Source organism: Podarcis raffonei, chromosome W (genome assembly GCF_027172205.1).
Source record: "Podarcis raffonei isolate rPodRaf1 chromosome W, rPodRaf1.pri, whole genome shotgun sequence".
Classification (NCBI taxonomy): domain Eukaryota; kingdom Metazoa; phylum Chordata; class Lepidosauria; order Squamata; family Lacertidae; genus Podarcis; species Podarcis raffonei.
The window spans coordinates 11,562,607-11,589,963 of NC_070620.1; the positions used below are offsets into that span (position 1 = coordinate 11,562,607).

The 27,357-nt window shown below is 45.7% G+C and overlaps 1 protein-coding gene and 1 long non-coding RNA gene across 2 annotated transcripts; one reads left to right on the forward strand and one right to left on the reverse strand.

Annotated features, from left to right (window-relative positions):
* The first annotated feature begins 1,394 nt into the window (after positions 1-1,394).
* LOC128406094 (uncharacterized) lies at positions 1,395-6,159 on the forward strand. Its single transcript, XR_008328401.1, has 2 exons — positions 1,395-1,648; positions 6,109-6,159. It is a non-coding gene; the product is annotated as an uncharacterized LOC128406094 (long non-coding RNA).
* A 7,636-nt stretch (positions 6,160-13,795) lies between these two features.
* On the reverse strand, positions 13,796-24,888 carry LOC128406127 (E3 ubiquitin-protein ligase RNF4-like). The gene is made up of 3 exons (XM_053373148.1): positions 24,822-24,888; positions 16,576-16,606; positions 13,796-14,258 (listed from the first exon to the last, which is right to left on the reverse strand). The coding sequence occupies exons 1-3, from the start codon at positions 24,886-24,888 to the stop codon at positions 13,796-13,798; spliced, it is 561 nt and encodes a 186-aa protein (XP_053229123.1).
* Between the last annotated feature and the right edge of the window lie 2,469 nt (positions 24,889-27,357).

Genomic DNA, 27,357 nt, shown 5'->3' on the forward strand with positions numbered 1-27,357 from the left:
AACATTTGTTAAAAACCCCGAGGCATTTTTGTTGGGGATTGTAGGGAAAGACCTGCCAAAAAAGTTGAAAAACATCTTCATGTATGCGACAATGGCCGCAAGAGTTCTGATAGCACAAGGATGGAAGACTGAAGAAACCCCAAGTAAAGAATCATGGCAAGAAAAATTGATGGACTATGCAGAACTGGCAAAACTGACATATAAGCTACGGGACAAGGAAAACTGTGACTTTAAGGATGAATGGGAACCTTTTACAAAGTATCTGAAGATGCAACAAAGCGAACTGGACTCCTTGGCAGGTTTTGAATAAACATTTTTTACTGATTTTTTACTGATAATAATCAGCTAAACAGTTTGAGGATCTATACAACTTTGTAACATGCAGAAAACAGCATTATTAGAGAAACCAAAGACTGGAACTGAAGGAAATCGGGGGGTGGGGTGGGGGGTGGGTTCTGTGGGGGGGAGGGAGGAAAAATGGGGGGGATAAGGATGGTATGTTTTTGGATAATATGTCTTGTTATAATTTTGAATAAAAATAAATAAAAAAAAGAAATGCATCATTAATTGGATTTCTGGAATTGCCTCCAGCATCATCACTAAATTATCGCATGACTCAGGAAGTGAAGACAGCACAATATAAACCTTTCTCTACTCAGAAAAATGTTCCCCAAGTTTTCCCCCCAGAAAAATGTTCTCCAACTGTGAAAATAAATCATGCATTCTTTGAAGGTGTTTTGAAACACATTCACCCTCACTTAGTCTGGCTCAGTAGAGAGCTCTCATTAGAGTAATTTTGCTGCCAGCAGTATCTCTAATGTGTATCACTCTCAGTGCTTTCCAAATCTCACTTGCTGTTTCAAGGTCTTGCACATGAGATAATTGAGACTTCTCTAAACTCAAAATTAGATTGGCATAGGCTTTGTCCTCCAGCCTTTGGTCTGCTTCATCTACTTCTTCATCCTCATCTTTTACAGGAGGGTTAACAATAACAGTCCAACACTGTTCTTTCTTTAAAAATGCCTGCATCTGTAAACTCCATGACATATAATTGGATTCTCCCAGTTTCTCTGCTGGAAAATATGAAGCTCCCCCTTGAGCTTCATCTCCAAGTCCAGCCATGGCTCCACCCAGCTTTCAGCTTTCCACTCAGTCTTTACTCACACGTGGCTTGAAGAAATTGTTCGGCTCCTGGTTTGAGGCGTTCTCAAAGTAAAGTAAGGATTGTACTCTGATTAATAAGAATACACACAGAGGCTTGAACCAGCAAGACTCTGGGAAGGGTGCGTATAATAATCTCTGTCTTCAGCCCCTGGCCCAGGTCGTTTTATTCACAAAAGAGCTTTTTACAGAGTGTTCGTAAGAACCCATCAGATTTCTTCTAAGCATTAAACTACCAAAACTAATTAAGCACACATATCTCTGGGGTAAACAAAACAGAACTACAAAGGAGTGCATTTGGCAACCCAGGAGGTGATAAACAAGCAATATACAGGATAAGAAGGATGGCCAGGAGGACAGCGATCATTATCACCTTTATGTGAGATCTGTTTCCTGGCCCTAAGATTAACATCCTAAGATTAACATATCAGAAAAGCTACATCAAAGAAACTTGCCCACTATCTTTGATGACCCAGGACGCCTGCCTGTCTAGGTGTGTACGTGACTTGTCAAGCAAGAGAAATGGACAGTAGAGGAAATGGCCAGAGATGCAGAGGGTTGTGGGATTTGATCAGAAATTATTGTCAATGTATCAAACCCAGTCAACACAATGCATTTATCGTGGACACAATAGCTTGATGCATATTTTATAATTCCTCATAGTAATCCCACCTGACCCCACACTCTGGATATTTGCACTCCTACATCTCACCGTTTATTTATTTATTTAATTTTTTTAAATTTTTATTTTATATATATTTTTTTTTTGTAAGAAGAGTTTAAGATAGTAGAGGTTAAGGTAGCAGGGGTACCGTGTTCTCTTCATGATCATGTATGTGTTCTTATATCACAGAAGGATGTCTAGCAGACATTCCTAAAGGAGTGCTCAACAACCTTTGCCTATTCTTTTCTAAAACTGAGCAACTAGGCAGGACCCATGTCAGTCTGCTGAGACAGCATTGAGCTTCAGATAAATTTGTGGAAATGTAGTTATAACTTCTTTGATTACACATGAAAAACCAACCATCTGGTAAGCGCACATGAGCATAACTAAAAGTAATCTTTTGAACACGTGAATAATTCCAAGTTGGCCTTCCTCCTGTTTCCAGACAGTGATCTACTTTCTTACTGCAGTTCACAATCTGAACACAAGAGGTGTCTGGCGTGGCTGCAACTGTAGGTGTGTATAATGTTTTAGCATCCAGAGGTAACTTTTGCATCACCGTTCCCCAATCATGGAGATTGGTATAACCAATGATACCTTCAGGAATCCATTTAGAAAACCACTTTCCCATGTGTGTGGCATGTGGCATGTGCCATGTGAAAAGGTTGTGTACAAACAGGGATTATACAATTTCCTAAGGCAGTGTGCATATCATATGTTTCACTCAAACAAAAATGAGAGACATTAACAACTTCAGCTAAACGCATCCACATATTATAGCTATGACTAGAAGAAGTGTCAGGAAGAAGATAGATACATTGAGTACTAGGTATCAAGAAAACAAATAATATACATGTTAAAATCAGCATAGAGTTCATATTTAGCGGAGTAATTAGAGCTACTAAAAAAGTTTCTGATTCCGTTGGAACATCATGATGCTGAAATTGTGTCCTGGCATCAGAGTCCAAGGTCTTCAGCATTCCCCATGTCATCTTCGGGCATCCCTCAGCCTTCCAAGGATGAGGATGGACATGATGGACTTTCGCACAGGGCTGCTGAGCCTGTAGATGCGGAGTCAGGGTCATGATCCTTGCAAAGTCCAGAATGGGATTCTGGAGGCCTTGGTGCCAGCGCATGTTTTGGCCTATAGGGATGGATAAAGTGACCTGGAATCCACACAGGACCTGAGGAAGTAAGAACAGTAGGGCATCCTGTCCTAGGTAAACAAAGGAACAGGTCCCTCTCACTGTGGGTTGGGGAGCTGCTGGTACCTCACCAGAGGGCATTCCAGAGGTCGTTCCAGAGGTACCTCTTTCCTACAATGGCATTTCATAGGAGAAAAATTCTTAAGAAAGGAAACAGTTAATTGATTTAAGGTAAAGTTAACAGGAGGTAAAGCGCAGGAAGGACATCCATCAACAATATCCTTAGCTTGTGTCAGAGGAATGGAAAAATAGTTTAAAATCAGCTGCTTAGCTCCCTGGGGGTGGGGGGAATGCATGGCTGTCAATTGCATTAGAAAATAATGGACAGAAAGACTTCAGAGCAGAATCAGCATGTTGATTTCCTTCTGAAATTATGTCCTTGAATTCTGTATGGGAGCAAAATGTGAGCAGCATAGAAAGGCATAGTTCTATGCGTTAAGAGATATTTCAGTGTCAAGAACAAAGAGTAGATTAAAATCTAGCATAGGAGAAAGATAGGAATTAGCCAATGTGATAAAAAGATATCCCACTTCACACAAAAATCATAAACTGCAGTGGAAGTGTAGGCTGATCTCTGTCAGCTTCCTGATTGGCTGCAAAAAAAAATGCCAGTTACTTTCAGAATCCTTATACGTTAAAACACTCTAAAGGTGTTGAATAGGAACCTGGTTTTGGACAGAAACCAATTTTCAGGGTACCTGTTGAATTAAAACTAGGCGTGAGTCTTTAGGAGGGTTACAATAAACTATCCCAAGTTAATCAGTAAATGCAAACTGATAGGAAAGAGAAGAACTCATTAAGGATTCGTGCTCCTGTTTAGAAAAAAGCAAATAACAAGCAGCAATATCAAACCCAATGTTAGGCAAATCAGAGTGTAGCCACTCTAAAATCACTATTCTGTCAGCAGTGTCTGGGGAAAAAAGTAGTTCTGTAGGATTAGGTAAAAATATTTTATTAAGGAAAATCACTCGTATGAAGTGACTCCAAAACTCTGCAACTGCTGTAAAGTAAATTCATTAGGAATTGTAAGTTCAGGGAGGAAAGGAGAAAAAACAGTATGCAAAAAGTGATGAAGAATGAGCCTCACTGTCTGAGGTGGAATCAGACCTGTATGCTATGTCTTAATTTTATAAACCACCATAGGGAACTGGAACTGAAAAGTAGCAAGTTCTGCTGTCATTAGATTCAAACCAGCACTGCCCTTAGCGGCATGGCGCAGATTTGTGACAGGAGACTGTGTGTTAACAGCAAGTGTGTTAGAAGCAATAGCTGGCTTGGCAGATTTAGCTTCAGTAAAATCCTGACAATCAGCTGGCACAACAGTCTTTGTTCTCCCATTTAAACTCAGGCTGGAAGGCCACCTGTCCTGGCATTGCCTGTCTTTAGCAGGATGCACTGAAGGAGACAAAGCTGCTGCTAAGAGGGCAGATTTGTGAGTCTCGGTGTCAATATTCTGGCAAGGCTTAATCGTTTGAGCAATCTCTGTTTCTGGCTTCTGGTACATCGCTTTAAGAGCAGTCTTGCAATCAGCACTTTCATTTTCATAAGCCAATTGTTTCATTAAAACTTCAGAGGCTTCAAGGTTTGGAATTAAAGTACTGGCTCCTCTTAGCCCATCAAGAATGCAATGCAAGCCATTTTCTGTCACACTTCACTTCAATTGTTTAAAAACTGCGAAGGGCAATGATTCATGGGCTCTCTGTTCCTGTGCATTCTGAACAACAGGACAGAGTGCTAATAATGGTAAGGTGTCAGCTATTTTTTCTTCACTGCTTCCTTCTGCCATACTTGGAATCGCCAATTTTTGCACTGTGGTCTGAGCCCCTTGTGGGCATTGGTCCGCCGAAGGTGGCATGGAATTTATATTCGACCCAGGCAAATTTCTGGCAAAGGAAGGTGTCAATGGAATTACCTTTGGCATGACCTCAGAGGAGAGAGGCTGGAAATCTAGAAGCTGAGATGGAGGGTATTTATGGTATTTTTACCATTATGGTATTTTTAAAGGCAGCTAGGGGTTGCAACAATGTGGGAGCATTCACAGAGACAGCTGGTGGTTGGAGCAAAGGGTTAGAAAGCTTTCCAACTGCGTCTCTACACAATTGCCAGGTGTGCAAGATTTGTACAGATGCCCCAGGATGTCTATGGAGTGCATCTCCCAGCTCATTCCATTTCTTAATGCCATAAGTACCCCCCCTCTGGAAACCAGGGGCATAGTCCAGCAACCTCTAACAACAAATTTTCTACTAGGGGTACTAAATTCTTATCATGCCCTGCCTGAGCTAGCAAAAATAAAAAAGTTCCTATGCTTTTCCTGCCCATGTGAAAGCTTGCTTCCCATGATCTCACCTGAAGGGGTATAGACACGCGTCTTTGGGGCTCGTTCCGAGCGAATGAGATCCTAAGTCCGGGAATCGTTTTGCAGGAGATGATCCACCGTGACCGAGGGATAGCAGGTTGCTAGCTCCGAGGGGAGTCCAATCCTGGGGGTTTCCTTTTGCTGAGGTTTCCCTTTAGCTTTGCCTTACACACTGAGGTTTTTTTTTACAAGCCTCACACATTTCTTTTTAGCTTAGCCTCACACGGGGCACCACTTGAGGCGTTCCCAAAGTAAAGGAAGGATTGAACTCTGATTAATAAGAATACACACAGAGGCTTGAACCAGCAAGACTCTGGGAAGGGTGCGTATAATAATCTGTCTCTGCACCCCCTGGCCCAGGTCGTTTTATTCACAAAAGAACTTTTTGCAGAGTGTTCGTAAGAACCCATCAGATTTCTTCTAAGCATTAAACTACCAAAACTAATTAAGCACACATATTTCTGGGGTAAACAAAACAGAACTACTAAGGAGTGCACTTGGCAACCCCCCGAGGTCATAAACAAGCAATACACATGATAAGAAGGATGGCCAGGAAGACAGCGATCATTATCACCTTCAGGTGAGATCTGTTTCCTGGCCCTAAGATTAACATCCTAAGATTAACATATCAGAAAAGCTACATCAAAGAAACTGCCCACTGTCTTTGATGACCCAGGATGCCTGCCTGGCGAAGCAACTGGCAGTGTACGTGACTGGTCAAGAAAGAGAAATGGAACAGGGATGCAGAGGTGTGGATTGATCAAAAATCATATTGATCAAAAATCATATCAAAATAGTTTAAACCCAGTCAACACAATGCTTTCATTGCTGACACAGATGGCTTATTCTATATTTGTTATAATTCCTCATAGCAATCCCACCTGATCACTACACTGGTCTCAAACAGACACTCTCTGCCGACACCTTCACCTTACCACAGCCAGCTGCTTGAGAAACGCTGAGTTGCTTCCAGTCTCTGGGTTCTTTTCCACAATGTGTCTCTGCCCACTCAGGACTGGGCCCATAACCTGTTAAAGGGTTTTTTTCCTCCTCTGGTGGCAGGTGACAGAAACTACGACACCACGAGACTATTATAAAACAACAAACAACAAAGCTTGTGGGTGTTTTCTCTCTGCAGGCAAAGTTCAAACTGCAACTTTTCCTCCTTTTGTAGTCATGACCAGTTGTACCCAATCTGCCCAGAGCTCACAGAAACAGTTCTTAAAGGTACAAACATCTTTACTGTTTCTTTGCAGAATGACTCCCAACAACCCGCTTCTGGCGACTAAGTAGCTGGCATCCCTCTCCAGACTTGTGCTCAGAGGAGGACTGTTGGAGCAACGGTGTGACCATGCCTCCACTCAAACTTAAGTACTCTCCCCTGATTGGATGCCTGCAAGCAACCTGTGAGTTCTCCTACATGGATGTTGCTGCTGTGCCTGCCTCTTCAAGCCCCTCTGGTGCTGGAGGACAGCAGAGAAGAGGACAGAGGAGATTCTACCGCTCTTCTCCCTCAACATGGTCTCCTCCTCTGCTCCTGGCACATCCTGCTCTTCCTCCAGCCCTGGCTCTTTCCCCACATCCTGCAGCTTCTGCACATCTCTGACGGCTCAGACTGTATCCATTCTTGCAGCTCCTGCCTTGCAGGAGGCACAAACTCACATAAATCACTTCCCTCTCCCCCTGGATCTGACTCTGGCCCCACGGCCTCCGCCACACATTCCTTGGACCCTTGCTAGTCCCTGTTCACTGCATTGCTTTGCTTCAATTTTTCTTAAAGCCAATGCTCTTTAGGCATGCCAACTGCAAAGATGCAAAACAGAAACAAATGAAGACAATGAGAAATCAAAAGAAATACAGCAAAAAGGCACAGCCATACCATTTGCTTTTGTTTTTTTAAAAAATGTTTTTATTGGTTTTTCCATGTATACATCCGCTAACAGTATTTCTCTAACAATTTTCCATATTTCCCCCCTCCTCCCCTAGACTTCCCTCATATTCCCATTTTGTTTTATTTCCATATTACTCATCCTGCGTGTTGTTTCCCAAAATTTCCCCAATACATATAGTCTTACTTTTTGTTATATACAATTGTGTGTGTTTATTCAAACCCTGCCAGTGAGTCCAATTCCTTATGTTGCCTCTTCATATATGTTGTAAATGGTTCCCATTCTCTGTAAAAAACTTTGTTATCCTTTTCATGTAATTTATCTATTAATTTTGCCAGTTCTGCATATTCCATAAGTTTCCCTTGCCGTTGTTCTTTTGTTAGTATTTCTTCTGTCTTCCAAGCTTGTGCTAATATACATAAATAATTTCCAGTTTTCTTTCTTTAAATATTGATCTAGAATTCCTAGGAGGAATGCTTCTGGTTTCTTAACAAAAGTCTTTTAAAACATTTTTTTTCAATTCATTATATATCATTTCCCAATAATTTCTAACCCTTTTGCATTCCCACCACATATGATAAAATGTACCATCTTTTTCTTTACATTTCCAACAAGTGTAAGGTCCCTTTTTATACATTTTTGCCACTTTCTCTGGCATAATATACCATCTATACAGTGGTGCCCCGCAAGACGAATGCCTCGCAAGACGAAAAACCCGCAAGACGAAAGGGTTTTCCATTACGGAGGCGCTTCGCAAGACGAATTTCCCTATGGGCTTGCTTCTCGCCATTTCCCCCCCGCTCCCCCCCTTTTTCAAAGGCGCTAAGCTGTTAATAGCCTTTTAACAGCTTAGCCGCTAAGCCTTTAATAGCCGCTAAGCCGCTAAATCGCTAATAGCGCTAATCCGCTTAGACCCTAATGGGGTTGCTTCGCAAGACGAAAAAACCGCTAGACGAAGAGAATCGCGGAACGGATTCTTTTCGTCTTGCGAGGCACCACTGTACATCATTTTCATATAATTCTCTTTCAATAAAATACAATCTGTAAATTTCAAATTCACCTTCCACATCTTTTCCCAATCTTCAAGTTGTATGTTGTTGTTGTTTAGTTGTTTAGTTGTGTCCGACTCTTCGTGACCCCATGGACCAGAGCACGCCAAGCACTTCTGTCTTCCACTGCCTCCCGCAGTTTGGTCAAATTCATGCTGGTAGCTTCAAGAACACTATCCAACCATATCGTGCTCTGTCATCCCCTTCTCCTTGTGCCCTCCATCTTTCCCAACATCAGGGTCTTTTCCAGGGAGTCTTCTCTTCACGATCTGTCCTTCCAGTGAGCACTCAGGGCTGATTTCCTTAAGAATGGATAGGTTTGATCTTCTTGCAGTCCATGGGACTCTCAAGAACCTCCTCCAGCACCAGAATTCAAAAGCATCAATTCTTTGGCGATCAAGTTGTATATTGTGACCTAAATCCTGACCCCACTTTATTTGTGCTGACTTTACCATTTTGTCCAGCGTTTCCCCATATAACAGGAGATTATGCATCTTTTTGAGTAATTTCGTATCACTCTCAATTATCTCTTTTTGAAAGTTTGACACTGTGTAGCTGAAACCTTTCTTATTGTCTTCCTTAAACTGTTCGTTTAATTGTCTATGATGTAACCAACTTTGTAAAAAAATCTTTAGTTCCTCATATTCTTTCAGCTTTAACCCTTTTCCCGCCTGTCCTGTGGAACGCCCTCCCAGCAGATGTCAAGGCAGTAAACAACTATTTTACTTTTAAAAGACACCTGAAGGCGGCCCTGGGATGCCTCCCATAGTTTGCCATGAAGGGCGACACCCCTGTAGAGGTGTGCACTGATTATATGCAAATTCAGCCAAACTTAATTTCTCTGCCCAGTCATTTTGCTGATGACTTACATAACACCTCAAGTATTGCTGCAAGATAGCATTCACCCTTTCTGATTGCCCATTCGTCTGGGGATGTCTAGCTGAGGTGGCGTTTACTTCTACCTCCAGCAGCTGCATTAACTTCCTCCAGAATCGTGAAGTAAACTGACTTCCTCTATCCGTAATTAGCTTAGAGGCCATCCCATGCAACCTGAATACATTGTCTATAAACAGTTTGGCTGTTTCCTGTGCAGAAGGCATCTTGGTGCAGGGTATGAAATGCGCCCTTTTCGTCAGCATGTCCACTACCACTAGAATCACTGTTTTCCTCTGAGAAACCGGCATGTCTGTGATAAAATCCATAGATACCGCCTCCCACGGTTTTTTAGGTGTGGGCAAAGGCTGGAGCAAACCTGCAGGTACTGCCCTTTCCCCTTTTGCCCTTTGGCAAACTGCACAACCCCTGACGTACTCTGCTACTTCCTACTTCCTCCTTAATTTTGGGCCACCAGAATTCCTTGGTAATCAAGTACATAGTCTTATTACGCCCAAAATGCCCCGCTGTCAGATTGTCATGATGTTGCCTGAGAATTCTTGCTCTCACATCCCCATCTGGCACATACAGCGCCCCCTTGTAATAAAGCAAACCCCCTCTTTCTTCAAAACCCCCCTCTCTGCCTTCTTTTTGTCTTACTTCTGACAGTTTCCTTTGTGCATACTCATCCCTTTCTGTGAGTGCGTGCAGCTCCTGCTCCCTTTCTATGGTGGCTGCACGTTGCCATTGCTCAGGTTCAAACACATACCTCTCAGTTGGAGCCTGTTGCTCTTCCATATATTCTGGCTTCCTCGCATTCTGCACTCCTGGCACATATCCTATCTTGAAGTGGAATCCTGAAAAGAACTCCGACCATCTTAACTGTCTCTGATTAAGAAGTCTAGCCGTCCTCCAGTACTCCAGGTTTTTTTGATCTGTATATACCTGCACCTGTTGCTGGGCCCCTGCTAAGAAATGCTTCCAAATTTTAAAAGCATCATAAATAGCCAAAAGCTCTTTGTCCCAAATCATGTAATTCTGCTCAGAGCGGCTCAGCTTCCTGGAATGAAAGGCACATGTCCACCAGTTTCCTTCCCTATCCTGCTGCAGCAACACTGCCCCTATGGCCCTGTCTGATGCATCTGTCTCAACCCTCATGGGTTTGTGTGGCTCTACATATATCAGGTACTCTTCTGAGGCAAACACCTTCTTCAAGTTTTCAAAGGCCGCCTGTGCCTCAGACGTCCAACAGAAAGCCTTCCTTCCTCTCAAGCAATCGGTTATAGGGGCAGTGATGTGTGCGTAATTGGGTATAAAATTTCTATAGTAATTACGGAAGCCTATGAACCTCTGAACATCTTTCTTGGTTTTGGGCTGCTTCCACTCCAGCACACTTTTCACCTTCCCTCTTTCCATGTGTACACCTTCTGCTGAGAGGCGGTAGCCCAAAAATTCCACTTCTTGTACATGGAACTGGCATTTCTCTAACTTGGCATACAGCTTATGCCTTTTTAACCTCTCCAATACCTCTTTTACGTGCTTCACATGCTCCTCTTCCGTTTCTGAATAGATCAGCACATCATCCAAATAACACACACAATTTTTGTACAGCAGTGACCCCAATACATGCTGTATAAAGGATTGGAACATGGGCATGCCCGCTTGTAAGCCATAGGGCACAATGAGGAACTCATATGACCCAAAAAGGGTGTAAAAGGTGGTTTTCCACTCATCTCCCTCTTGGATTCTGATCAGATTATACGCTCCCCTCAAATCCAACTTAGTGAAGATCTTACCAGTCCTAACCCTCGCCAATAGATTGCCTATCTTTGGTAAGGGATAGGCTATAGGTACAGTAATGGAATTTAACCTCCTGTAATCACAAACCAAGCGAAGTTGATCCGTGTTTTTCTTGCCTACAAAGAAAACTGGGGAACCTCCTGCTGCAGTGGATTAAAACCCTTTTCCAAGTTCTTGTCTAAGAACTCCTTCAGTGCTTGTGTCTCTCCCTCTGACATGGAATAAAGCTTTCCAGGGGGTAATTTGCCCCTGGCACCAGGTCTATCTTGCAATCATACTCTCTCTGGGGGGGGGGCAGTGACTTATCTGCCTCCTGTTCACTAAAAACATCTGCAGAGGCAGCGTAGTAATGGGGTATGCTTATTTCCACCTCGTGGACCCCTTCCCTTTCCACATCTGCCACCCTTGCTCCTATTAGGATATAGTTCTGTTCCACCTTAAAAAGGGAACAGGCTGTTGTGTGTCACATGCCTGTTTACTTCCAGCTTCTGCTGAGAACTTCCGTTTTGTATATAGCTTTTGTTCTAGCTGTTTTCCTGGACATGGAGGCAAGCAGTCATGTTTTTCCTTTGTTCTGAACTATGTTGAAAAAAGCTGTAAATATGCTCCTCTGTCTGCATCCTTTTGTTGTGGAGACTATGCTGAAAGGGTGTGCATGGGTCTTGGAATGTCTCTGAGGCTCGTGTCGCTGATTGACTGATGCTGTTCCAAGGGAGACCAGTGATTGTCCGGAGATGACTGGGGGCCTGCCTGATGCCTCCGTCTCCCTGGCAGTATCCCAACAACAGGTTTCGGGCCCAGATTCACTGTGCTTACAGGAGAGTAAGACTGCTGAAGACTGCAAGATCCAGAGGTATGTGGAGAAAAGCGAGGCTTTTCTGTGCCGCGGCAGAGAGTCTTTGAAGTCCAAGCAAAGTAATTAGGCCGGCAGAGAGCAAGCAGGCCTCGTAATTTACGACGTGCTAAAGATAAGGAGCCTGTGAAGGGAATAAGGCTCACGGCTGAAGTAAAGAGCTGAAATGGAGCTTTTACAAGCCTCCGTTGGGGCTCCGTGCCCAAAGCTTAATGGCCACAACTATCAGACCTGGGCAAGCTACTGTGAGGGGCAGATGAGAAGGCTTGGTGTGTGGCACACTGTTTCTGAGGACCCCCCAGCACCTCTGACAGATGAATGGGTGGCACAAGATTCAAGAGCCACGGGAATAATTTTGTTCTCCGTAGCTCCTGAAGAGTTAATCACCCTGGCTGGCAAGGCCAGCGCCCGTGAGATGTGGGATGGGCTTAAAGCCTGTCATCTCCAACAAGAGGCTGGGTCTGTGTTGCTTTACTTCAGAAAGCTGCACAGGAAGCATTTGGAGCCAGGGGAAGACCTTAGAGCCCACATTTTGCATTTGCAGCATCTCAGACAGAAATTGACTCATAGAGGTTTTAATATGCCTGAGTCTCTGTTTGCAATCCTTATCCTGGACTCCCTGGATGAGAGCTATCATGCTGTGGCAAGCCAGCTGGCAACTCTTCCTGCGCAGGACCTCACTGCTACAAAAGTTTTGGCGACCTTGCAAAACGAATATGATAGGAGGAATGCAGCTGAGTCAGCTTGTGTGCTTCAGGGGGAGCAGTGTGGGACAGCAGTCCAGCCTCCAGGGGGAACCAAGGCGTTGGCAGCTGTGAAGTGCTGGAACTGTGGAAACCAAGGTCAAATTCAGAGATACTGTCCAAAGGCTGGAGCTAAACAAAAGAAGAAGCCTGCAGATGGCCAGGAGCAGGGGGGCAAGCAGCAGCCCAAGCCGGTGGAAAACAATGTCACGGCTAAAATGGCCGCTGTTTCTTTAATGCGAATAAAGCTGGGTCAGCATGAGTCAGCGGCCTGCACTGGGTTGTATATATATGTCAGGGAACTAACATCGGAGTGAGAGGCGAAGGGAAGGCTCCCAGATGATGGTGGCGAAGGGCCCAGCAGGGGGAGAGGCAGCTCAGTAGAGGGGGAAGCAAATCAGCGCAACACCAGGGATAAAGGGGGGCAGATGGGGGAATCGGCGGGAGAGCTCCAGGACTCTTCACTGGACATCAGCGGGGAGAGCACAGGTCCTCCTCTACCCACGCCCTCCCTGCGCAGAAGACTCCCGCGCAGTGAGAGGAGGAGGAGACTGGGCGTCAAACAACTTTTATGTTGGAAGAGGTTTAAGAAACGCCCACTGACGGATTCTGCTAGCGACTGAGGCAGCCACGGTGAGAAGGGCTGTCCAGTCAGAAAGGTTTAACAAGGCAATTTAGCCTGGAGAGGCGGCAGTTTACGCACGAGCAACCCATACGCATTACAATATAGAATGATAAATGTTAGTTTGTTGCGGTGGGGTTGGTTGGTTGGTTAGTGTTGGTGTGTATAGTTCAGTCGCTTTTGCACAAAGACTTTTAAGAATAAAACTCTGCAAGGATATTCTCGTGGACTCTTTTTGTGCTGACAAGGGTCCGAGGACCAGGCTGAGGAGACAAAGGGAGGTTAGAACCTTTTCCTCCTTCTTTTTCCTTTTTACAAACACTGACAAACAAGGCTTTGTTTGCTGGCACTTCTTCTCCAAAGGCCAAAGGCCACTTTATTGTCGATTCTGGAGCCACGAGGCACATTACGAAGGATCGGCACTTGTTTATTTCCTTCACGCATCAAGATGGGGAGATCCAACAGGCTGATGGAAAGATGTTGAGAATTGCAGGAGCTGGGACAGTGAAACCGGCAAATCTGCACACAACCATCAGTTTATGAAGGCCACATTAGAATGTGTTCAGGAACACCCATGTCTTCATATATAAATTGGATGATACTCCTTTGGAGTGAGTTTCCTCCTACAAATTGGGCAAAAGTTAGCATGCCTAAGAAAATTGCTGAGGCACTGACTACAGAAGATGTGACCACATGTTGTTGACACTATAAGCCGTCCGCTTTGCACACTCTCTGCATAGCTGTCTATGCAAATTCCACAACTCAAAGTACCTGAGGATCTTGCAAATTCCATCCTTCCCACTTCTCTGGGGAGCTTTCTAGTGGCAAGAGCACCACTCTGTGTGTGTCTGCTATCACCACCACCACCACCACTAAATATGAGGCTGTCAGACAATGGTTGATGTCTTAACTCTCTATTGGGCTGCTGCCCACTCTCTCCAACAAGCACAAGAGAATCGTCTTGTGTAAGATCAACAACTATAGATTCTGAAGTTTCACAAGTGAGGTCAACTACTTCCACATCAATACTTCTATCATTAAGGCTGTGTGACAGGTAGGAGGAGGCGGAGGAGGAGGAGGAGGAGGAGGAGGAGGAGGAGGGGATACAGGGTTCAGAAGCAGTTCCCACCATCATCTTGTCCAGAGTATGAGGAGGTCTTGCGGAGGTGTTGCGACTGCCCCTCTTGCTTTTGCTGTGCTTGGTTGCATTACATTCTGTACTTGTTGAACTCATGATGCACAGGGATGGGAGAGGCACAGGCTGCAGAGTACTTGCTTCCCCCCTTATCTCCGTGTGCTGCTCACTGCTTAGTCGCCAAGCAATTTTGTAATGTGATAAGGATGATCATGAATGCTCTCTCTAAAGCAACTTTATGCAACTGGTGACGCTTTGGAGCACTGTGACTTTTTTAGAGTTGTCTATTTTATACCAGGTACTCCGAAGCTGGGAGCAAGTTGAACATCTCAAGGAGTTAGGGCAGGCTTCCTCAACCTCGGCCCTCCAGATGTTTTTGGCCTACAACTCCCATGATCCCTACCTAACAGGACCAGTGGTCAGGGATGATGGGAATTGTAGTCTCAAAACATCTGAAGGGCCGAGGTTGAGGAAGCCTGAGTTAGGGTGTCTTTCATGTTACTCTACAGAACTGCATTAAAGTGGGAAGAAACATGATTAGGCTAAGAAGCAGGCACACAAATATTAATTTTCTATCTTTCAGCCAAGAGATTAGCTAAAACAATTAGGATTATTACGAGGTGGAGCATCTTTCCCTACCTTGACAGTCCTCTTTATACAAGAATCTGATAAGGAGAAGGGAAGAATTCATGATGAATGTCTTTTGTTCAAGAAGAACCAGGGCACATAGCCAAGCTGAGGACGAGTTGCCTCTACTAGAGCGCACCTCCTATGGCTGCTCTTGCAAGAGGTATTTTTCAGGTATGACACATTCAGTGTGTACACCCAACAGGGTGGATAAAAATCAATGATTTAAAAAATAATAATTAAAAAATCTGTTTTTTATTTAAATTGGATTTTTAAAATAAAATGCTTTTGGAGGAAAGATCTTTCTAAAGATAGTTTTCTATTTAAGTTACATTATAGTCCAAAGGCTATTCATCAGGAAAGAAGTATTTGTTTTAAGTTTTTCATGTGTGCTAAAACTCAGTCTAAGGTTTTTCTGGGTTTTTTAACAAAAAAAACCCCCACGTTTAACCACATCAGTTAACAAACATGGATACATATGCTATAATTTTATTGTTTTAGTTAAATGCACTATTTAAATTGTTATTAAGGAAATTATTATTTTTCTCCTCCAGCTGTCCACGGAGGCGCAGGTCAATTCTGTGTCCAGGGCAGCTGTTTACCAGCTCCATCTGTTACGCAGGCTGAGACTCTATCTACCCACAGACTGTCTCGCCAGAGTGGTGCATGCTTTAGTTATCTCCCGCTTGGACTACTGCCATGTGCTCTACATGGGGCTACCTTTGAAGGTGACTCAGAAACTGCAATTAATCCAGAATGCGGCAGCTAGACTGGTGACTGGGAGTGGCCGCCGAGACCACATTGGCTCCCAGTACGTTTTTGATCACAATTCAAAGTGTTGATGCTGACCTTTAAAGCCCTAAACAGTCTCAGTCCAGTATACCTGAAGGAGCGTCTCCACCCCCATCGTTCTGCCCGGACACTGAGGTCCAGCGCCGAGGGCCTTCTGGCGGTTCCCTCGCTGTGAGAAGCCAAGTTACAGGGAACCAGGCAGAGGGCCTTCTCGGTAGTGGCACCCGCCCTGTGGAGCGCCCTCCCACCAGATGTCCAAGAGAACAACAACTACCAGACTTTTAGAAGACATCTGAAGGCAGCCCTGTTTAGGGAAGCTTTTAATGTTTGATGCATTACTGTATTTTAATATTTTGTTGGAAGCCACCCAGAGTGGCTGGGGTAGCCCAGCCAGATGGGCGAGGTATAAATAAATTATTATTATTATTATTATTATTATTATTATTATTATTATTATTATGAGCATTGGTGCCAAAATGAGTTTGGCAAAGAATGGATTTTTAAGGGAGTCTTTCTTGTGAGCACAGTGCACTGGTGAGGCTGCACAGAAGCAGTGTCAAATGCTGAGGCACAACATGGGGAAACTTATCAAATTTGCAAAGGGGATTTAAAAAAAAATAAAAGTCTTGAAGTGCAAACTTTGAAAAGAACAAAAAGTTGCATGATCCCTCCATAGCTTCTCGTTTGCCCAAGGCGGCAGTGCACTGTTGTGCATCTCAATCGGGCTCACAGTCAAAGCGACTGCACAGAAGCAGCATCAATATTGTCCACCTCTTTTGCAAAGACTTTAAGTAAAACAAACTTACCCAGTAGCTTCTTTGGAAGCCGCCCTCGGACCTACAGCAGGAGGAGAGACACAAAAAGAAGTTAGATCTCCAATATGGACCATGATCAAACATCCAAGGAAGCATCCTGGCTCTTTTACTGCACCTGATATCCTACATGTAGCAGCATTCTGCAGCTGCATAAGCATTGCTGGGGTCTAGCATGGGCAAAAGTGCACAGATTGAGAGACTTTTCCTGTGGCTTTTTGCCAATTCCTCTAACAGGTAGGGGTAAGAGTGTTGAACTAAGACTGGGCAGACCATGGTCCAAATCCACACTAGGCGTGAAGCTCACTGAATGCCCAGTCCCTGCCTCTCAGCGTGGCTGTGGGAATAAGTGGGAGGGAGGAGAACTCTGTACCGCCCCTTGAGGACTTGGCAGAGCAATGGTTCCACAGTAGCTTCACTTCTCTCTATCACATCAAAGTTGATGCATTGCCACAAATTGGCCAAAGACCTGCCTGACTCAGAACTGGTGAGAAGCAGCAAGGATGGGACACTTTAGCTGCATGCTTCTGTCCCAAGAACCAAGAATATGGCTAAGCGCTTAAGGACAGGGCTGAGTTTTTGTCAGGAGACAAAGGTTCTTGAGAGCAGAAGCAGGCAAGGCCTAGGCAGTGCGGCCTACGAGGGCTGCACAAATCTTTCAAACCTAAGTGTTAGCAGTCAAATGCTGTGTCACTATGACTCGTGACTCATCTTGGGTTCCCTATAAATGTAACCAGCCATCTCTGTGGGCCTCAGTCTGTGTGTAGAGTGTGTGTGTCTCAACCAGTATGTTGTGTTGTTGCAGACAGAGCGGCTCCAGGACTCCAGTTAATCAGTAACTAAGATCTGTGCCTCTGGGAAGACTAAGAAGGCTGTTAGGAGCACTCGGTGTATGCTCTTTGACTAGGCTGTTTCTGAACAAGTTTATTTTCTTCAGTAAACTTTTATTCTGTTTATGAAGAAGACCCTGCTTTGATTAATTGACTGCTGCGCAACAGTTTCCCCTCATGTATTTAAGGCCTGCACTGGGAGGGCTTTTGCCAATTCCTCCGACAGTCACTGTGCGGTGGTGGTAAGGGTGTTGGACCCAGGGTCCAAATCCACAGCAGGCCATGAAGCTCACTGAGTGACCATGGGCCAGTCACTACCTCTCAGGGTCATAAGAATTTTATCAAGTCAATATTGCGAGGAACAACTGCATAGCTGAATTGAAAACCCCTAGACCAATTAAGTGATAAATATTAGGACCACAATGTATCACTTATAGATCAAGCAAACCTGTGGCTGATTAAGTTATTTATTTTGAAGAGTTCTACTCTCCTTTTCGGTTGAGAGAGTAGCTCTGTGTATGTTACGACAGACTACCATAAGAGAACATGCAGCACACAGACAATCCAGCACTCTTTGGGCTGGTGGACAGCGTGCTAACCACTTGGGGGGAAATGTTGAAGGGGGCAAACGTCCTAATGACCAAGAGCAGGTGTGGGGAACACTGTGCCCCTCCCCAATGTTGCTGAACTACAATACAACTCCATCCATTCCTAGCCATTGCCACGCCTGCGGGGGCTGACGAAAGATTCTCCATCCCAGGACTAATGAGCTATCCAATTTAGCCTGCTTGTTTTCCTTGCACTTAGTAAACAAAGCTAAAAAGTTTGAACCTGCCAAGCTAATACTTATTTTCAAGTGGCACCTGCTTTGTCATCGTCACTAAATGAATTTATGACATTTCTCTTTTCCCCATAGAAATAGGTAAATCTGTGAGGTTTGGTGGTTATAGGGTTAACTTCTATGTGTCCTGCATCTGGGGAGGAGCTTTCTACATCCGGGAGCTGAGTTCTTTGTGAGTTACCGTATTTTTTGCTCTATAAGACGCACCAGACCACAAGACGCACCTAGTTTTTGGAGGAGGAAAACAAGAAAAAAAATATTCTGAATCTAAGAAGCCAGAACAGCAAGAGGGATTGCTGCTTTCACTGCTCAGCGATCCCTCTTGCTGTTCTGGCTTCTGGGATAGCTGCGCAGCCTGCATTCGCTCCATAAGACGCACACACATTTCCCCTTACTTTTTAGGAGGGAGTCTTATAGAGCAAAGTGAGTCTTATAGAGTGAGTCTTATAGAGCAAAAAATACGATACTTTCACTTCTCACCGGAGAAGAGTAAAAGATGCACACTATGGCTCTGGTCTCTGACGGGATTGTTTGTTTTATCTGTCTGTGTAAATAAAGCTGTTTAGATTAGGAACAAACAGCGTTTGGACTCTCTCTTCACTCACACATCAAGCACATGCTGCCGCTCTGCTGCTGGCCAGGATTTCTGGCGCAGCGGAAACGTGCCGGACACGGGCAGTTATTCAACAGGTTACGGCTGGCTGCGTTGGTGCTGAGTGTGGGAAGGGAACGAAGCAGAGTCCAGCTCTGAGATCCTGCCTGCTGTTGTGAAGGGGCAGAGGCACTCATGATTTCACTGGTGAAAGCGAAGCTTGCTGCAGGAAGCATCTTTTAATCAACTGGCCGGCAGAAAGCGTGAGTAAGCTTATAGCCCCAGGAAAATGGCTCAGGCTCAGGAGGCTTTCACTGTTCCTTTTTGTTCCTTACTGGCCCCAATTGGGAGGACTGGTTGGAGAAAATGAAGTTTTGGCTGTTGGGCAAACAGCTCTGGGATTGCATGCAAACCCCACCGCTCCAGGCTGCTGATAGGGCTGCTGGAGCAGCCGTGGCAGCTGCTCTGAAGAGGGATCAGCGTGTGCTGAGCATGCTGAAGCTAAGCGTGGATGCTTTGCTGTTGCCCCACCTTGAGGGTCTCAAGATGGCCCAGGCCGCTTGGCAGGCACTGGAAAAGGTTTGCAAAAACACAGTGGGAGCCAAGGGCCGAGAGGGATAAGGGGCTCTTCCACAGCAGCGAGGCGCGGGAAGATACCCAAAGGTTCCACTTGAGCTGAAAGCAAAGAAAAGCCTTCTCAGTATCATCTTGCAGCCTCCGTGGCAACGGTTAAAGACTGTAAACAGGAAGCTGGGCTGACTTTCATAATAGACTCTGGAGCAACTCACTCTTTAGTTCCATCTGCTGGGCTTTTTCGGGATTGCAAGGCTGTAAAAGGTGGATGATCTGTCACGCTGGCAGATGGAAGCAGACGCTCACTGGCAATGTCTGGAACTTTGTACTGTCCATTCTTGGAGCATGAGATTCAAGCTTATGTGGTTCCAGAAATGTCCAGTTGTCTTTTGTCTGTCTCTGCATTAGTCGCTGACGGCTTCAGTGTTTGTTTTGAGAATAGCATGTGTTCTTTTTCCAGGGGTGAGAGACAACTGTTCAGTGTTGAATGCAAGAACAGGCTGTTCGTGGTTGAGATGCCTATTGCAGATGATGGTCCCACTGAGGTAACACAGGTGCAGTGTGCAAATGTCCCACCACATGATGGTTGTTCCCACTTATGGCATCGCAGGATGGCACATCTGAATTGGAATTATGTCAAGAAGGCCCCGGGGTACACAGAGGGGTGTAAAATGAAGGCATGTGATAAGTTTTTAGATTGCAGAGCATGTAAGCAATCCAAGGTAAAAACGTGCACATACCCCAAGTCTAGCAGAGAAACAACCAGGCCCTTTGAGCTGGTACATGCAGACTTGTGTGGCCCTGTGCCAGTAGCCAGTCTGGGTGGGGCTAAATATATTTTGCTTCTTTTGGATGATTTTTTGAAGAACTCTTGGGTCTTCACAATTAAACACAAAGGGGAAGCTGCTGCACTGGTAAAAGACTGAATAGCAGCTGTAGAACTGACATTCTCTGCAAAGGTCAGAAACTTTCAATCTGATAGGGGGCGGAGTTTACTGAGTCTGCGCTGCAGAATTTCTTCCGCCAGAAAGGGATAAGACACAGGCTGACAGCACCACACAGTCCTCAGCAGAATGGTGTTGCTGAATGCAAGAACAGAACACTGCAAGAGGCTGTGGCTGCGATGCTGTTTGATTCTGGGCTCCCACAGTGCTTTTGGGCCAAAGCCTGGAAATCCGCTTCACTTGTGCAGAATCGCGTGCATAGTCTGTTATAGGGGACACGCACTATTTTCTGCTGCACGGTAAGAAGCCCAAGATGCATTTCTTCCATGTTTTTGGCTGTGAGGCTTGGGTTCTTATACCAAAGGCCAAACGCAGAAAGGGTGGACCAAGGTCCAGGAAGATGATCTTCGTTGGGTATGAATCAGGTACCAATGGGTGGAGATTTGCCTACCCAGATGGCAATCAATCTAGGCTGCTAGTAAGCAGCAGTGCTGAGTTCTGTGAGCAAAGTGGGTGGACACGCATACATGGTAACCCAGATGTTCTTTCACAAAGGTTTCTTGACTCAGATGATGAGGAGGAGGTGGAGACTGAACCTGCTGCTGAGGAAGAGAGTTCAGAGCAGGAGCAGCCTAAAACCTCTCCAAAGGCTGTCAAGACAGAGCCAAAGAGTGAACCGTCCTCACCCACAGGTCCAGCTGTAAGGTTCAAAAGACGCAGCAGGTCAGAGGGGGAGCTCTCTGACACTGGGGGTGGTCTAGCTGGCCCTAGTGGGTCAGAGGGGGTACCGGAGCTCACGCTGAGGACATCAACCCGAACCACGAAGGGTAAACTGCCTGACAGGTTTGAGGCCACAAGTTTGTGGGTTGGGGTGGCTCAGTGTGAACCTGAAAGTTTTGAGGATGTTCAGACACTGCCTCAGGAAGAAGCCAGCAAATGGCAAAAGGCAATGCAGAAGGAGATGAGCTCAATGGAGTCTCTAGGTGTGTTCTCTCTCACAGCGTTGCTGGCTGGCAAACAGGCTGTGAGCAGCAGGTGGGTTTATCGCCTTAAACCCATGGAATCTGGAGAACCGCTGTACAAGGCTAGGCTAGTAGCCAGAGGGTTCACGCAGCGAAAGGGGCTGCATTACACCGAGGTGTATGCTCCTACTTCCAGAAGTGAAACTCTGCACATGCTCTTGGCCATTGCTGCACAAAGAGGTTGGAAGGTGCATCACTTTGATGTGGATGTAGCCTACTTGAACTCAGACCTCCAGGAGGAGTTGTACATGATTCCTCCTCCATGGTTTGAGGGCAAGAGACAAGGCACTGTTTGGCGATTGCATAAATCGATCTATGGGTTGAGGCAATCGGCCAGAAATTGGAACATGTGTCTGAATGAAGCCTTAGAGAAGCTAGGTTTCAAGAGAAGTCTTGCTGATAGCTGCCTGTACCTTAAAGGGTCAGGTGAGTCACAGGAGTTGATTTTAATCTTTGTTGAGGATATAGTCCATGTCTCAAAGACACTTGCACAGGTGGAGAAGTTTGCCAAAGAGGTTGGTAAACAGTTCAAGCTCAAGAACCTGGGTGCAGTAAGGATATACCTAGGTGTAGAGATTTTTAGAGCTGAAGATGGAAGTTTCTTGCTCAGTCAGAAAGGAAAGATTAAGCAGTTGCTTAAGAAGTTCAGGATGTCTGAATGTGCAGGGGTCAGGACACGCATGGAGACCAGCTACGTGAAAGACAGTCAGCAAGTAAAACACGCTGTGTTTGAAAATGCTGAGCTCTTTCAGTCAGCTCTAGGTAGTCTGTTGTATCTGTCCCAGTGGAGCAGACCTGACATAGCATTTGCTACCAGTCTGCTCAGCCAGGAAGCTACAAACCCAAGCGTACAAGCCTGGAATGGTATCAAACAGGTTCTGCGTTACCTGCAAGATACCAAAGACTTTTGCCTCAAGCTGTCAGCCAAGGGCGACGTCAAATCGACGTGCTGGTTAGACAGCAATTGGGCAAATCTGGCGGACAGGAAGTCCGTGTCTGGTATGGTGGTGAAGTTCGGGGACTCTTTGGTTGGGTGGAAGTCCCGAAAGCAAAGTCTCATAGCGCTCTCCTCTACTGAGGCTGAGTTCAGTGCGCTGTCTGAGATTTGCAGGGAATTGGAAATCTATGTGTGCTTGTTTCAGGAGATCTGGGAAGAGGGTTGTTTGCCCGTCACTGTTTGGGAAAAAAATCAACCCTGACTGAAGTTGGCAGAGTCTGGGCAGTTTAAGGCCAGGACCAAACACCTAGACATCCGTTTCCAGAATGTGTGCCAGAGTGTTCGGTTGGGATTAAAGGTAAAGGTAAAGGTACCCCTGCCCATACGGGCCAGTCTTGCCAGACTCTGGGGTTGTGCGCCCATCTCACTCAAGAGGCCGGGGGCCAGCGCTGTCCGGAGACACTTCCGGGTCATGTGGCCAGCGTAACATCGCTGCTCTGGCGAGCCAGAGCCGCACACGGAAACACCGTTTACCTTCCCGCTAGAAAGCGGTCCCTATTTATCTACTTGCACCTAGGGGTGCTTTCGAACTGCTAGGTTGGCAGGCGCTGGGACCGAGCAATGGGAGCGCACCCCGCCACGGGGATTCGAACTGCCGACCTTTCGATCGGCAAGCCCTAGGCGCTGAGGCTTTTACCCACAGCGCCACCCGCGTCCCTTCGGTTGGGATTAGTACACCTGAAATACTGTCCCAGTGCCAAGAACCTCGCTGATGGTTTCGAAAAACCGCTGACCTTCCAGCGTCATGGGGAGTTCTGTGAAGGTCTGTGTTTGGGGTAAGCAGTGTTGCTTGTTTCCCCAGGTACGGGCAAGAGGGGGGGTGGAATATGGTGGTTATAGGGCTAACCTCTATGTGTCCTGCGTCTGGGGAGGAGCTGAGTTCTTTGTGAGTTACTTTCACTTCTCACCGGAGAAGAGTAAGAGATGCACACTATGGCTCCGGTCTCTGACGGGATTGTTTGTTTTATCTGTCTGTGTAAATAAAGCTGTTTAGATTAGGAACAAACAGCGTTTGGACTGTCTCTTCACTCACACATCAAGCACACGCTGCCGCTCTGCTGCTGGCCAGGATTTCTGGCGCAGCGGAAACGTGCCGGACCTGGGCAGTTATTCAACAAAATCCCCTGCCCACCTCCCACCCACCCCTGCTGCCAGTAAGGGCAAGAAAATTAACGCAGAGAAAGTAAGGTTTATAGGCAGCAAAATACAAATTCTCAAACAAAAGTCAGCATCTTAGTAAACTGCCACCTGCTTTCAAAGCCAGTCGCTACTAAGATGGGAACGAGCCCACCTCACAAGGCTGTTAGGAAGATTTTGTGGGCAGGGGAGCTTTCTCCAAGGAAGTGTCTGAACCGCCCTGAAGTGCTTTGTAAAATGCAACCAAATTACGACTACGTTCAGTTTGGATAACCAGAGCAGTCTTCTCTTCCCGCCACACACCACGTGGAGTGAATCCCTGATGAAGAAAGACTGCAGCACTTGGGAGTTAGACAAACAAGAGACGACAGGATGGAATTTTTTTTAATTCTGGATGGCATTGAGAAAGCGGGTAGGGAAAAGTTCTTCTCATGCTCTCAAAGAATCATAGAATTGCAGGGTTGGAAGGGGTCTCAAGGGTCATCTAGTCCAACCCCCTGTGGAGAGGAGCTTCCTGGTGGGATTTGAACCCTGGTCTCTCCCAGGTCTCAGTCTGCCAGTCTAACCACTACACCAAACTATCTCTGTGTCCAGTAATGTCTATGGGTCTGCTCTGAGTAAGATTAGGTTGGCCCCCACGTTCAGCCTCCCAGGTCTTAGGCCAGCTCTCTAACCGCAACACCACACTGCCTTCCCTTTGCACGCTCATGAGCTGTCTTTTGCTCCTTGCTGCCTATACCCTCAGAAAACGAATCCCTGCACCTTGCTTTCGGAGGAAGCCGCTGCTGCCATCTGTGCCTGGCGTGCACGGGTGGCTCACACCTTTTGGGCGCTCGCTCTTGTATCATGTCCTGCTGCATGCTCGGAAGGCAAGCGCCTCTTCCCTGCCTTGCACGCTTCCCATGAGAAAACACACAGCCCTTCCAGCCTGTGGGAACCACACTTTCTCCCTGGCTGCAGGTCTCATCTCTCGCCCACTGCATGCAACTTCACATTCACACACACGCAGGCATACACGTGTCTGCCACCCATTTGGCGCGCACCTTGCCTCCTTGCCGTGCTGGCAGTTCGGGAAAACTCTGCCTCTCTCAAGCAACAGGTATAATAATAACACTTTCCTGGCAATTTTCCTGCAAGAAAGCTCCCTCTCCTTGCTGGCGCTGAGGACAGAGCGCAACAGGCACACGCAACATTTCACCCCCTTAATGGAGGCGTTCAGAGCAATCCCCTAAATGTCTACTCAGAAGTAAGTGCATTGAGTCAGATCAGGCCAACTAGTCCCAGGTAAGTGTGTACACACTTACTTTGGAGTAAGCGACAGCAGGCGATGCAGCCTCCGTGCCCTTCTCGGGAGTCCGCCGTGAGCCCCATGGCTGGAAGCTCTGCTGCTCACGACAAGGTCAGGTCCCTGCCAGGCGCATGCGCGAGCGACCAGGTCCTGCTCTCCCATCTGTGCAATAATTTCAAGGAGTTTCCCCAAAGAAATCTGGAAGCAGATTTTAAGGGCTGCGATTCCCAAATTTTATTCCCATCCTTGGGAATCATTTGTGTGCCATATCTTTTTAAGGGGTTCCATATATCCATTGATAACCTACATGAAGCAATAGAGAGTATAATTTAGAATCTAATCCTTCCCCCCCTCTCTATCCATTGCAATTTTCAAATTTGGTTAAGGGTGACTGTTTTCTACACACCCCTCACCCTCTCCAGTTGCACATCCAGACTCAGGCATGCTCATGGGTGAGCTGTGTGATAAGCCGGTGGAGATAGGGTTTTTGTGTATGTGTGTGTGGGGGGGTACTTTGTACATGCTCAGAAGCACCCTCTACACATATTCCAAGGCATGTGGATGAAAGCAGGCAGTGCCAAGAAGGCGTGTCTGTGTGTTTGTGTGGGCACTAGGGGTATAACTTGTTGACTTTTCTTTTCTTCCCCAAAAACAATTCCCTGTATCATAAAGGGGTGCACTTTTGCTTAGAAACACTGGAAAAGGGACTAAGTATTCTCAGTTATGGAAAAAGGTCAACCCAAAATCAAAAGTTGGAAACATCATATATGTAACGTTACTACTCACAACTATTAGCACTTTTTAAAACTTCATGGAACAGTTTATAACTTTTACAGCTGCCTGGAACTTCCTCAAACTGTGGAGAATGTTCAAGAAGAATCCAAATATTGGTCTATAGGGAAAGATTTGTGGGCAAACAACTAAACTTCTTAATTTTTAATATTTCTTTCTGTGGCAATATACAATTGTGGTTGGAGAAACCCAGCTGGGTGGGCAGGGTCTAAATATAATCACAATCATAATCATTTACAATGTCACACAAGATCCTCAATTTATTCTCCTTTTTTAAAAAAAAATTTAAATAAATTTCAAACATAATAATTGTCATACATTCCACAAAATTTCTTCTCTTATACAATCATTTTGGACTTCCATCAGCACCTCTGATGATCTTCCATTTTTATAATTTATTCTGCATTTCTTAAATTCTTATTGCCTTAATTATCCTAACTAACATCATCCTTTTCATTCAATAAAGCAATAATTCCAATTATTTACCTTACAAAACTTCTTGTAAACCTACAAATGTAATCTGGTCATCACAACTACTTTTCAAATAGTCCGTAAATTTACGTCAATCTGTGAATCTCTGGTCCCACCGGTTTCAAATTCTTCCTGTTAGTTTATCTAGTTCTGCATAGTCCATCAGTTTCATCCTCCAGTCTTCTTTCATTGGTAATTCTTCTTGCTTCCAATTTTGTGCCAATAATATTCTTGCTGCCGTCATTGCATACAGAAACAACTTACAGTCACTTCTAGTTATATCATCTCCAACAATGCCTAGTAAAAATGCTTCTGGTTTTTTAATTGAGCCAATCCGGGGGGTCTGGCACGCTTCCTCTGCGCGGCTTTGATTCTTCCCCCAGAGACCTCCGACTCCAGCAGCACGTAAACACAGCGGAACAGAAGCAGGGACGTCGTTCGTGTTACGAAAAAGGAGCAATGCAGAAGCGAGCTCCAGGTGGTTGTAATGGTAAACAGCAAGAGGATGTTATTGGAATGTACCGTGGGAACCAGGGACGGTTTAATCAGTGCACTGAGCACCGGATGTTAGCTCAGAGTAGCACATGACCCTGTACTGGAAGTACATGGGTGGAGTTTTTCTCTCTCTGCAGTTGGGGATGAGAGGGTACAGACACGTTTTCTCTGTACTGCTGGAATGACAGAAATAAAACATGTAAATATATTTCTGTCTGTTTCTTTCCCCTCCCTGGGAGAGGAGGGGGAGGAGTGGTGTGTTCTTTTCACGTTGAAAAGGATCGCCGAAGAGATCTTGCCTTGATCCTGCCGGGAGTCGAAGGCAGGCAGGGAGGTCAACAAGGATTCAAGCCGGGCACCTGGAGGGTGGCCAATTTTCCTCAGAGCTTCGCTGGCTCTGCTGGCTTGAAATCGACATCTGGTAGCAGTGCCGATGGCTAAAGATCTATGAGAATCTGCATGAGAGGTGAGAGGTCGATGAATCGTTGCCATCCTCTGCACCTAAGGAGATAAAGAAAGCGTCTGCCTGCAGCCAGAAGCTGAACAGACAAGCTGGACACCGAGAGGCAACGGAGCCAAAAAGGTATGCTGAATTTCGGGCTAAAGAGAATGAACGCAGAAAAATTTATTCTCGGGTTCACAAGAAAGAGCTGCGTTTAAGAAAACAGCTCTGAAAGAAGGGTTGCATACCAGGAATTCCTGTGGTGAGATAAGATTCCCGTCCTGAGCAGGTTGCTAGGCAACGACCGCCAGTACTTGGAAAGTTACTGAATGGCAGGCAAAGAGCCTGGGAA